The sequence below is a fragment of the Brachionichthys hirsutus genome, chromosome 2, assembly GCF_040956055.1.
Source record: "Brachionichthys hirsutus isolate HB-005 chromosome 2, CSIRO-AGI_Bhir_v1, whole genome shotgun sequence".
In the NCBI taxonomy this organism is placed as follows: Eukaryota; Metazoa; Chordata; class Actinopteri; order Lophiiformes; family Brachionichthyidae; genus Brachionichthys; species Brachionichthys hirsutus.
Window position 1 is genome coordinate 7872594 of NC_090898.1, and position 13236 is coordinate 7885829.

Here is a 13236-nt window from a genome sequence, read left to right on the forward strand (position 1 = left end):
AACAGAAAATACAATCTAAAACAAAATACCTTAAATTATATTATTGTAGCCTATACTAGCTGAACACATCTTCCCATCCCATTGGTTTGCCCACTCATAGATTTGTGGTTGGCATGGCAACAGCAGCTTTCATCATTGCAGCAGATCATGCGTGAGTCTTTTGTAAGGGGCGGGGCCTGTTTCGCTGCAGAGGCACGGTGGACCGACCAGTTTGAAAATCCCAGCTTCACACTCTTTGACGGCAACCAAAACCTCCTCAACGCGCTCTGTATCTGCGCTCGTTCTCTCCTCCTCCTCTTTCATCTTTTATTTTCTCCTACCTCACTCCGACACCCCATCCTCTGCAGCTCTGACTCAGTTAGATCTCCTCCTCGTCATCTGCGGCGAGTTGAGCCATCCAACCTGGGAACATGTCCTCCAATCTGCCCCCCGGGACAGCGGCGACGGTCAAAAGCAAGCCTGTGTCCCCCTTCAGGAAACGGGGCAGCTTGCAATATACGGCCAACACAGGTGAGTGGAAGTCAGGAAGACATTCAGCATCTGTCTCGTAGAACAAAGAAGTGTTGTGGCTCTTTGTTGTGCACTGTAATGCCAACTCTGACTTTTTAAACAATTATGCTTACGATTATTTCAGCGTGTCTGAATTATGTTAAAATTATTCTATAGGTATAGGAAAATGCACATCTGTTGACTCAAGAGGTGTGAAAGAAGAAGTTCTCTGCATGGGAAGGACTTCTGCATCCATGTACTATAAGTTTTGTGTACATACATACGCGCTGACTTCTATAGCTTCCTTTTAATTATTTATTTACACAGTTTTTTCACAAGGCGGTTGCCACATGAAAATTTTCAGTCAAATTTCATGCCCCGTTATGAGTCAGTGACTCTTTTAACATACGTTGCATGAGGTGAGAAAAATGCAAGCTGTACCTGAAAACAGGATTTCAGGAATGTTTTTTCCTTCCATGATTTTAAAGATAAGCAGCAAGCTGAATTAGTAGTATGTATTTACTGTAAACAGGTGTAAACACTTTAATTACATTTTCAAAAGTCAAATAACATGCACGGTATCTTCTCATACAGACAATTAAAGTGACTGTACTGAAACAGTAACATCACATACATAAAATCAAACATTAATAACATTAACCAGTAGAAGAATTCCAGAATGAAACATACAGCCATAGTTTTGAACACGTTGCACAGAGAAATGAGAACGTAAGATTGCCAGAAAGCGTTTTTAGTCGAGAGTTTGAAGCGTGAGTCCCATCCTGATATCTCCCTCCCACTCTCAGCACTCGACAGCACAGCAGGCTAATGATGGACCTTTGAACACGCTTCGCTTCGCCCACATCCACTTCACGTCTCCTTTGGTTGTGCCTCCTCGTCATTGTGCAAACATGTGTCATGAACAAATGCAGTGATTAAAAGGGAGAGAGACCCCCGAGGTTGCAGCTTGCTCTCTGTCACTCCCCACAGTGACGCAATCCACTCAAGATAGAGCTCAGGTTGACCAGGGAGTTCTGGGACCGTAACACGCCTTCATCTGATAACCCTCTGTCACTGCAACTACGCAACCTTCTGTTGTTTGTGTCTCTGCTACTCGTATGAGTGGACATCTGGCCTATTGGAGGTCTCGTGGACTGTGCCCTGTGGGTGGGTCTGTCTCGCTTCTATACTGCTGCATTCATGCAGCAATGCAGTATATGCTGTGATACGTAACACCAACTCAATACGCACTGAGCTGCAGAGCTGGAGAATTGTTTCAAAGGTAGGGAGCATGCTGCTGTCGACAGAATGGATCCTTCTACTCAGTCGTCTTTGTATAACCACGTAGTTTAATTACCGTAAGCACTGATAAAATAACTGAGTGTGTAATTGTAATCCACTGCATTTCATCTCTACTTATTTATGTCATTTCAAAGAACGGTTTTAACATTTCACAAATAATATTACCGTGAGATCAACGTGAAGTTGAAAAGAATTATTAGCGGCAGCCTGGATATATTTAACACAAAGAAGTATGTCAAATTTAGTCTAAACATTATTTGCATGTTAATTGTGTTGGCGACACAATATTTGTGTAATGATGGCTGAGGAAATGAAATATCAATATTGCTTTCATGACATGTTGTCTAAATAATGTTCTGTCTTTTTTATTTGATTTGGTTTTGATTGTGGAACTTTTACTTGTACACAGTTTTCATAACTGTAGCATCATTACATCAGAAATGTACCGGTGTACAGTAATAGCAAAAACTACTTCATCCACTGATTTCATTCTAAGACTGAACATATTTTCAGTCTTTATTCCCCATGAACAGAGCTGGTTTGTGTTTTTATATGGTGCAACATTCAGCCATCAGAGGGAGCTTGCTCTTCATAAATTCAGGCTCTACAGCGATGACAGTCCTCGCTTTAAGGACAGGACAATTTAATCAGAATCTTGAGACCAATTTTAGCTTTGAGTGCCCTAAAAAAATGATTGAAAAAGGGTCATTTATTTGCCTTCATCTAAGCTTTTACATCTTGGCAAGTACAAAGCAAATCTTTTTACAACATTGGAAAAGTATGCAAGTATTGCTGCAACTATAATGGAGCCAGTGTGGTGGGGTTTTAATTAAATTTATGTGAGAGGAGATGGAGACACGGTCTCAATTATCAGACAGTCATCAAACTGCTGCCATTCAGTTAGCCAAAAAACCAAAAACAACAGAGCATGACATCTCAGATCTTATGGCTGAGTCAGCTCCATTTTATTGTCGCACAGACAACGCAAACATCCCAACACATGGTCTCCTCAGCAAAACACAGCACAGGATAGAGCAGACAAGCAGGGAGGGGGGGTCAGATGGACTCACGGGAGGAGACTCCACATTCATCGCTGATGTACAAAGTCTGCCCCCCGCCTCCTTTCTCTCCAGTGGTACGTCCCAGAAAGATGTCAGAGGTATTTAAATGAGGATCAGCTCCAGAGGTAGCCAGTTCAGCTACAGCTGACCTGAACCAGGAGGCACACAGATGAGAGAGGGGGGGGGGGGTCACACACACACTAGGATGTGGGGGGAGTTCATGGATCTGCTGGACCAGCCTTTTGTATGTATGACAAGGACAGATGAAGGCGATAGAACTCTTTGACTTCGTGACTGTTTTTCTGAGAGTGTGCGTTTTTGCCCGTGTTGATAGGCTGCGTGTTTCTTTCCTTGTTCCTCATCCCTGCCATGTTTAGCACGTATCTTAAAAGGACAGCAGATTCCAACCTGGGCCATTTAGCGTTTGCCGTTCTCCGTCTGCCAGGGGATTCTCTCTGCGTCTCTCTCTCTCTGTCTCCTCTCTCTGCCCTGCCAGCTGTTGATTCTGAGGAGACAGGTATGACTTCCACTGACCTCATCCTGTGCAAAAGCACAAATACTTCCCTCCCCCTTTTCTCCTCTCCCTTTGTCAAACGCTCTTCTACTCCGTCCTTGACAGCTCTTTGCAGTAGCCCTGAGCTGTGCTGTCTTTGCCATGCTGAGGAGAATATGGGTCAGTCAAATGTCCCACAAACACGTTTTTGTGTGTGTTTTGCAGAACTGTGCACAAAGAAGCAGAACAGATTGAATTGTGCTGACTACGCCAGCAGCTGCAGGATCTCGGTCAAACGGATGCTTTTAAGTGTGTCTGGCATCCTGCCTTCTTATTTTTAGTGCTTATTTTCATCGTGATTCAAGCGAGAATTGAGTTAAAGAATTCAAGGACAGAGGTTTATAGCAGAGCCCCGACATCAAGATGCACATCGCCTCCTCAGTTGAATAGAAACAGAAATATATTTTATTACTGATGTAGAGATTGACCCGCTGTTTGATGCAGAGCCAGTGACGGATGCTGAATGAGGAGACATCGCTTTTAGGATCAGAGGAGTTATTAAATCAGGCATTTGTGTTTGGATTTGATGCTGTTGTTTTCTTTTCTTTTTCCTGGAGCTTGAGATAACTGTTTTCATTTTATTCAGATATAATTGTTCTGGTTTTATGTATCAGATTTTGGTGTGCCGGTTATCTAAGCATCCAATATGCAAAATGTTATAAATATAGAATGTATCTATAAGTCAAAATAAAATCTAAAATTAAAATAAGAAATGCTCAGCTTAATATTCATAATCCTCAAAATAATGTTTTGTAGCCTGACTGAAACGCTTGTATTAAGAATTTCAGTTGATTTTTCAGTTTCTCCAAAGATTTATCAGAAAGAACCTCTAGCGATGCTGTGTCTCTTCGTCATTCATTCCTCTTCCTCAGCAGCGCTGATGTGAGCTGTGAGTAATTGTGCAGAGTCACTGCTTTTTCTTGTGGGTGAAATACCAAGCCTGCCTCGTCAGTGGAAGCAGGCGGACGCAGTCGATGATGCTCATGTTTGAAAAAAGAGAAGCGTACAGGGGTTAAAAAATAGATCATCTCATGATAATGAAGTGCATGAAATGCTCAGAAATGTGTATAATTCTGCTGAAATACTTTTTGTTATTCAGATGAGGATACCTTAGTCTTTAAGAGAAGTGTTCTTACAATGGCAAAAAAAAAAAAAAAACACACAAAGCAGTAAGTTTGACATAAAGTCTCCTGACCCCTGACCTCTTTCTTCCCTCCAGTAGGCTTCAGATGATTTTCCAGTCGGAGTGAAGTCTGTGCTGCTGCTGAAATATGCATGCATGCAGTGGAAGTCCCACTGCAAGACGATACTCTTTGACCTCAGTCTGACGCTGAGTGTAATAATTGTCTTTGCCTTTGCATCAGCAACCCGGCCTGTTTGACTCGTGTCGCATCAAGCCCTGGTGCTGCTTGTTAGAGCAATGAAACCTTCAGTTTATATACATGCATCATGGCTTGCTATCCAGCAGTGCACGGGGTAGAGTGGTTGCGTAATCACAGATGCTGCCGATCCAAATATAGCAGCCATTAGGGAATTAACCAGCAGGCCTGGCAAGGTTCCACTCTACTAGAGCCAAGCATGGATGTCTTTGCCGCCGGTTGCTCCTGCCCTCCACACCAGCGTCCTCTGTTATCAAGAGAAGCCGATACGCCCCCGACCCAGCAGCATCATGACACTTTAGCCAACCGGTACGGTGCGCAGACACACGGCAGCGTTTATCTGGGCCATCAGAACATCTTCACTCATATTGATTCAAGCTTATGCTAATAGAGCAAGTGACTTGAATGTATTATTTATTAAATGTGTCCGTCAGAGGTTCTTCCGCAATGCTTCCTCTATGATTATGCAGTTCATTTGTTTGAAGAACTGTAGTAATGATTTCTTTATTGATTAGTCAGCTGTAGTATTTCCTATGGAGCCCCTAAATGGATAGCGAATCAATCCACCTCCGATGCCATTCTGGAAAAAAAAAAAAGGGAAAATGTGTTCTTAATTGAATTACTTCAAACATACGTGTCCATGTTGATATAATTTTCTTTGAAATGTTACATTTTAAATGATTTATAATCAATTATTTCAGTGGCGGAACAGTGGCAGCGCTGTTGCCTCACAGCAAGAAGGTATCTGGTTTGAATGCTATCTGTGTGGACGTTGGTTTTCTGTCTCTGTGTGCCCCCCGCGATGCGCTGGCGACACATTCGGGGTGTACCCAACAGTGATTGCTTGACCAGGTTTACTGACTAAGCCTGTCAGACCCATAGACTGTGTAGATATATCCGTCCAGCGCTGTCTTCATGTCAATTCTAAACACATGTTGTCCTCTATATGATGCAGTGGATAAACAGTAACAGAAAATGAAAGATTTAAATAATATTTCTCACATTCCTTTTAGAAAATCACCAACTTCTCTAAAAGCTTCTTGAGCTTTGGTCTCAGACACTTTGGTCTCAGACACTTTGTGAGTTTTGCTGTTGCGCCCTGTGGTGCGTGCAAACTCACTGAATGTGTAGCGTGGGATGCCTCAACTCAACAGTATTAAACAGATGGGGATTTACAATCATTGCAACACCTCTTTTCTTTTTATAGTTACAGCTTCTTGTGAGTATGGTGGCCTATAGATATCTGAAGGTAACTAGTCCTCTCTGGCTCATGCACAGTAAAATATTTATAGGGATAATGAATATTTCAGTGGCAGAAGCCTGGCTTCATGGTAAACGTTATCATTGGCTGCTAAATGCAGCCCCCAGTGAAGATCATGTCCCACTTCGGCATTTCTGTTTCCCACAGGCTAACTTCTATTATCCTCATTACTGGATCTACTCGCAGCCACTGTTGTCCCATGATGCTTTCAATGAACAGCCCCCTTTGTCTCTCACGTCTCTGCTTTTTTTTTTATGAAACTTGAATCTTGCACAGTGGCAGCGTGAGTTGTTGGGCTGCCCACCTGAATGGTCCATTGTGTCTCGAGCTCAGTTCTCTGCTGTGTGGCGATCCCGGGACCGAGCAGCAACAAGCTTTTGCTGATGAGTGAACGTTTGGGGGGAATGAGGACCCATAGGAGTCTGGAGAAGAGTGCTCTCACCGAATCAGCTGATTCTTTATTAACTCACTTTCCGAGACGAGAGCATCTTGATCATCGTTCCAAACTGAGATTTGTTTCTGAATGTGCAACAGGAATGAAGAGAGACTTGTTTCATGTCGTTAAGTCACTGGGTCCTAAGAACATGCTCTACAGTTCTTCCAATATTACATTAGGTTTTCTCTCTCTGTGTCTCTCCATCATCACTAGTTGATCTCCGGTCTGTCCGACATCTCCTCACTTCCCAGCATTCCCTGCCTGGCATCCCCGTGGCCTTGAAACAATCCATTGACCTGCGCACATCCATGGACGGGAAGTACAAGGAAATTGCAGAGGTTTATTACCGTACATTTATTTGACTTTTTTTTTTTTTAAACATTCTTTGAATTTTCAATCACAACACAGTTAATAATATTAATCACAATGCATTTGCGTAGCATTGTGCAAATTCCTAACAAAAAAGGACTCGATATCAATGTCGGAGGTTTCTTCTCTAACTTCGTAAATTCGTAAAAATTACGAGGTATAGGAGGAAATAATAAGAAAAAGACAAAATGTAAACGGTTGTATTTGTTTATTCTATGGTGAACTGAAGTCTGACTTCAAAGGAAACATTTGTAGGGAGTCTCTCGATCCATTTTTTAAATTCTATTATATGATCCGTTTTGGACAAAATCAATATCGGTAAATAAAAGTTTCATAGCCAAAAGGGTTCAAATGATTCACCTAATCAAGTAAATGTTTCAGGATTATCGTGAAATAGATTTTGCATTCTGCATATGGATGTATGATGCAGACATGCAGATTATTGGCCTTATCCCGGCTAGAGGCCATTCCACTTTATTCCTTTATTAGTTGAAAAATTTCATGAGAGATCCTGTTTGATTTTTTTGGGATCATATCTTATTTATTCCTCATCTAGTTGTCCATTCTGGGGTGAATGCATCTGATAAATGGTGCCGAATGGTTTGTTTCAATTAAAGATTTATGAAAGCCAAATTATGATTATGCCGCATTCATATCAAATGGTTGGATATTTGGACATTCATATTGTCTGCTGTATGCCTGCCCCCATGAAGGAGCTGTTCTCTCGCACACTGGCAGACAGTGAGATGCGAAGTGCTCCGTATGAGTTTCCTGAGGACAGCCCCATCGAACAGCTGGAGGAGAGACGTCAGCGCCTCGAGCGGCAGATCAGCCAGGACGTCAAGTGAGTGCAAAAACGTAAAGGGGTTGTCCCTGAAGGGAACTTACGAGCCACTGTTTGTTGGTGATGACTCGAAGGTGACCTCGGGCGGTCTGTGCTCAGGTTTGAACCTGACATCCTGCTGCGAGCCAAACAAGAGTTCATGAAGATTGACAGTGCCACAGATCTGGAGTAAGTGCCTCACATCATGCATTGAGGTATTTGCTAAACCTCCAGCCTGCTAAATAAATGTACATTTATCATTAGATACATGAAGGAGCAAAGCGAAGCTCCTGATCTGCAGGAGAGAGAACTAGTTCCTGAGCGAGAGTACCAAAGAGTTGCTATTTCTGGAGAGGAGAAATGTGGGGTACGTACAGATACCCAGCATATGCAGGGCAGCAAAGATAAAATGAAGTAATTCAGACATCCTTGCATTAACATAACATTTCCTTCTTTCTACGTCCATTTTCATTCTGGTGCTCTTTGTCCAGGTTCCCTTCACGGATCTATTGGATGCTGCCAAATGTGTGGTGAAGGCCCTCTTCATTAGGCAGAAGTATATGGGCCTGTCGCTGCAGAGCTTCTGCAGGACCACTGCTCGTTACCTGCAAGAGCTCAGTGAGAGACCTCTGGACCTGGATATCTACGAGGAAGCGATCCCAGAGAGCTCCGCCCCCGCAGGTATGCACAGAGAGTTTCACTCATAAACTTAATGCCAAAGGGCATCAATGAGAATGCAACAAAGAAGAGGCCCTGGTTTTTAGTCCATAAGAATTATTCTTCTTCATTGGCATTTTATTTGACTATTTTCTGGTATTATATGAACAAATATAAATACATTAGTGAAACATTTTAGCGTATTTGACAATATAAACAATCCTCAATTCAGGGGATTAAATCCCCTTGGAATCTGATGTTTGCAGATGATACTGTGATCTGCAGTGAGAGCAGGTAGAGGAGCATTTAGGGAAGTGGAGGGCTCAGCAGGGAGGTCAGGAATGAAGGTGAGCAGGAGTAAAGCAGTGCAGTCGTCCCTCACCATTGCACGGTTCACTTTCCGCAGATTCACTGTATGGTGGATTTTCTGCAGTATGTATAAATGTTTACATTTCCATTATTTCCATTATTTTATTAATAAAATAATCAAAGGCTGATTTAAAGAGAAAGAAGAAGAAGAAGAATTCAGGTGATTAAAAAACTCATTTAATGGGTTGAAAGGAAGGTGAGGAGGATCTTTCTGTCCTTCAAGACAGGCAGACATGCAAAAAAAAATAACACGATAACAAGGAAGTACACAAATACAAAGATCAAATCACCATACTGACTCATCAAAATGGTAGTAATTTGAAGCTCAGCTTACTCAAACATAATGCTGAAATGGCACTATAAGTCATGTTTCCTGTCATGGGCGGTATATTCACATTAAACTAACCCACCAGATTTCACAATCCATCCGTCGCACACCTCTGAACCAGCTGTCAAACCATGCAGGCTGCTCAGATCAGACGTCAGCTGCTGCCGTGCCGTTTCCCACCTCGCTCAAAGCCGTGACACGGTGCCTCGCCTTGTTCCCTTTCAGATGCCTCAGCGTACGCATCGGTTCCTGATACACACCCCTATGAGAACCAGGGCCCTGCAGGCATGCCTCCTGACATGGGTTACGGCTGTAAGATGGTCAATGGTGTCATGCACGTCTACACAACAAGGAACGCAATGGAAAAGTGAGATTTGTATGAGTGCATGTTTGCTGTGTGTTTATAGAAAACATTCTGTTGGTTGCAGAGAGTTTCTCGCTTAGGTTTTATTGTCCAACAGGAGCACAGAGCTGGACCTGGCATATCCAGACCTACAGGAGTACATAGCTGACATGAATGTCATGATGGCCCTCATAATCAATGGACCAGTGTAAGGTTTGAGTCCTGAACAGTAGATTCAATTACAACGACCTAACACGAGAATTTCACGTGAACAATCTCGATACAAAAAAAACCCAGGCCTTTTTTTTGTTGTCTTTGCGACAGAAAGTCCTTCTGCTACCGTCGTCTGCAGTACCTGAGCTCCAAGTTCCAGATGCATATCCTGCTGAATGAAATGAAAGAGCTGGCAGCACAGAAGAAAGTCCCACATCGAGACTTCTACAATATCCGTAAGGTGAACTCGAGATCTGTTCCTTCCGAGACAAATCAGAATCATTTCTTTTCATAAGGAACTGAACTGCGATAAGTGATTTAACAGTCTATATCTATGTTTGTCCAAATTGTTTTCCAGGTTGACACACACATTCACGCTTCATCCTGCATGAACCAGAAGCACCTTCTGCGTTTTATCAAAAGGGCCATGAAGAAGTATCCTAAGGACATTGTACACGTGGAAAGAGGCAAGGGTCAGACCCTCATGGAGGTGTTTGAGAGCATGAACCTGACAGCCTTCGACCTCAGCGTGGACACCCTGGACATGCACGCAGTGAGTCCCGCCCTTCAGCGTTACACAAAAACAATTGTCTGGTTAAAAATGTGCCGTAATATTGAAAGAGCAAATAAAGATTTAACCATAAAACAGCAGCAGTTAATGGGAGATTATTTGAATCTCAGTATTTCAACTCTTTCTTCAGGACCGCAACACTTTTCATCGTTTTGACAAGTTCAACGCCAAATACAACCCCATTGGAGAATCGATCCTGAGGGAGATCTTCATCAAGACAGATAATCACATTGAGGGGAAATACTTTGGTCGCATTATTAAGGTGCGCTCCTCGCTGCAACCTGCAGGATGACCGCATGATGGAGCGCTGGCCCCCCTCTGCTGATCGTTTTATGTCACTGCTTCTCAGGAGGTGATGGCCGACCTGGAGGAGAGCAAGTACCAGAACGTGGAGCTCAGACTGTCCATCTACGGCCGCTCCAGAGACGAGTGGCACAAGCTGGCCAAGTGGGCCGTTCAACATGGGGTCTATTCCAATAATGTGCGCTGGCTCGTGCAAGTGCCTCGGCTCTTGTGAGTAAAACTGTAAAACCCAATGGTGAGAGGAGGATTTTCACAAGTACTGGGATGAAATGTCGCACTTTACACTTCCTCTCCTGCGTAAATCCTGAAATGTTGTGCTTTTTACGCCATTTATTTTCCAGCTATATTTGGCAGTGATGATTACAGATTTTAATTACGCAAAACATGATCAATGTACAATTCATGATTCATCTATATTGATCATGAATACATTTGATCAACCTCCACCAGCCTGTGTTATAGTCTGTAAAAGACTTGAAAGAGAATGTGATGTTTTCAATGACAGATATTTCTACAAGTGAGACAAATTTCTCTCTGTGTTTCTCTGTCTCTCTCTGTCTCTGTCTCTCTCTCTCTCGCTCTGTGTGTGTGTGTCTCTCTGTATCTTTCTCCCCCCCTCAGTGATGTCTACCACACAAAGAAGCAGCTGGCCAACTTTCAGGAGATGCTAGAGAATATTTTCATGCCTCTGTTCGAGGTTACAGTCAACCCGGGCAGCCATCCAGAGCTGCACCTCTTCCTTCAGCATGTAGGAAAGCTTCACTGTGTCATCCTCCATGCACATTCACATGGAGCCATACTCCAGAGGGTTCCATGGATCTCCTTGTTGTTCTCCTCACGCAGGTTGTGGGCTTTGACAGCGTGGATGATGAGTCAAAACCAGAGCAGCACATCTTCAACCTGGACAGTCCGCTGCCTGTGAACTGGACGGAGGAGGACAACCCGCCCTATTCCTACTACCTCTACTATATGTATGCAAACATGACTGTGCTGAATCACCTGCGCAGGTTTGTGGCAGCGTGAAGCTGAATTTGATCCTTTTGTCTCTGTTGTAGTCACCTCCCGAGAGTTTGATTCCTTTGTCATTCCAGGCTGCGAGGTTTTCACTCACTTGTCCTCCGTCCTCACTGCGGCGAGGCCGGGCCCATCCATCACTTGGTGTCTGGCTTCATGTTGTCTGAGAACATCTCCCATGGGCTGCTGCTGAGGAAGGTGTGTGCAGAGTAAAACAAAAGCATTTTCAGGAAAGGAAATGATGTAACTTTTGATGGTTCTGCTGAGTCATACTCAAGTTTTTATGTGTTTGGAAAGCAGCACTGCAGTATTATGTGCTCAAAGTTGACACACAATATTATGCCTTGTGTTCCTCCAGGCTCCCGTACTGCAGTATCTGTACTATTTAGCACAGATCGGCATCGCCATGTCCCCCCTCAGCAACAACAGCCTGTTCCTCAGCTACCATCGTAACCCTCTGCCAGAGTACCTGTCCAGAGGCCTCATGGTCTCCCTGTCCACCGACGACCCTCTGCAGTTTCATTTCACCAAGGTCAGAACGCGGCCAGTCAGATATTTGTGACCAACTCTCCTCCACAGGGGTCCGGTCCTCGCCTATACACGCTATATAAACTGGTGATGAGGAGACTCACTTAGCTCTCACATACTAGACCAGCCACAGCTGACATCGCCAGCTTTACCATAGCTTGGATCTGATCCAGCATGAGGTCAGGAAAAAATATGACGTTTTTACATTGTAAACCACATTTACAGATTTAAAAATCAGTTAAAAATACACATCAACTCCGATTCACTTTTACTTTTCATGGTTGGTGTATAAAGATACCAAGAACAATTTAAAACCTTTTGATCACCATGTGGACGGTGTAAATCTAATTATGAGGGGAATGAGCTGCTTGGCGGAGGTCTGCGCTCTCTGAGTGCTGCTCTTAATTACAACATTGTACTCGACACCTTCTCGCCAGGAAGATGAGGACGCTCAGATATGGTGTGTGTTTTGTGTAGGAGCCCTTGATGGAAGAGTACAGCATTGCTGCTCAGGTGTGGAAGCTGAGCTCCTGTGACATGTGTGAGCTGGCCAGAAACAGTGTGGTGATGAGTGGATTCTCCCATAAGGTATTAATTATACTACGGCAGATTTTACCATTCCCTCCTGAGTCGACTGTTAATGGATCATTCTGTTTTCATCTGACTCCTCTTCTGGATCAGGTGAAGAGCTTGTGGCTCGGCCCAAACTACATCATGGAGGGGCAGGAGGCTAACGACATCAGGCGCACTAATGTTCCCGGCATCCGTGTGGCCTATCGGTATGAGACCATGTGTGAGGAGCTGAATCTAATCACACAGGCCATCCGCACTGATGAGCTGGAGACCATCGAGGAGGAGGGGAGTTTGTCTATGGGAGCTGTGCAGGGAGAGAAATGAAGCGTGACACAACACAGTCAGAATTTGTCTCGACATTCCCTGTTTCCACATCTGGAATTAGTTTAGCATCACTCACTTGAAAGGAGAAATGTTTCTTTCCAAGAGCATGGGCGTTTCTCCTGTGAGAGATTGGACCTCCGATCTGTGTACCTTTTCTTCTGTTCCTTGTCTTTGAGTCATTCCTTGTCCAATTTGTCAGGATGTCTCTTGATGCATTTATAATTTTGTGGTTTGTGATGGCTGTCAGTCATTTTCTGTAGAACCTCTGTATGTACCAAACACTTAATAATGTTGACACTCAGATTCAACCCATTATGAAAATTGAAGACCTGGACCTGAC

At 43.6% G+C, this 13236-nt stretch overlaps 1 protein-coding gene across 1 annotated transcript; it reads left to right on the forward strand.

The window, feature by feature from the left end:
- Nucleotides 1-410: 410 nt before the first annotated feature.
- Nucleotides 411-12896, forward strand: ampd2b (adenosine monophosphate deaminase 2b). The gene is made up of 18 exons (XM_068743825.1): nt 411-510; nt 6695-6819; nt 7564-7694; nt 7794-7862; nt 7938-8040; nt 8165-8354; nt 9253-9394; nt 9489-9578; nt 9695-9824; nt 9942-10136; nt 10285-10416; nt 10504-10667; nt 11079-11205; nt 11301-11464; nt 11549-11669; nt 11830-12003; nt 12477-12587; nt 12681-12896. The coding sequence occupies exons 1-18, from the start codon at nt 411-413 to the stop codon at nt 12894-12896; spliced, it is 2484 nt and encodes an 827-aa protein (XP_068599926.1).
- The last annotated feature ends 340 nt before the right edge of the window (nt 12897-13236 follow it).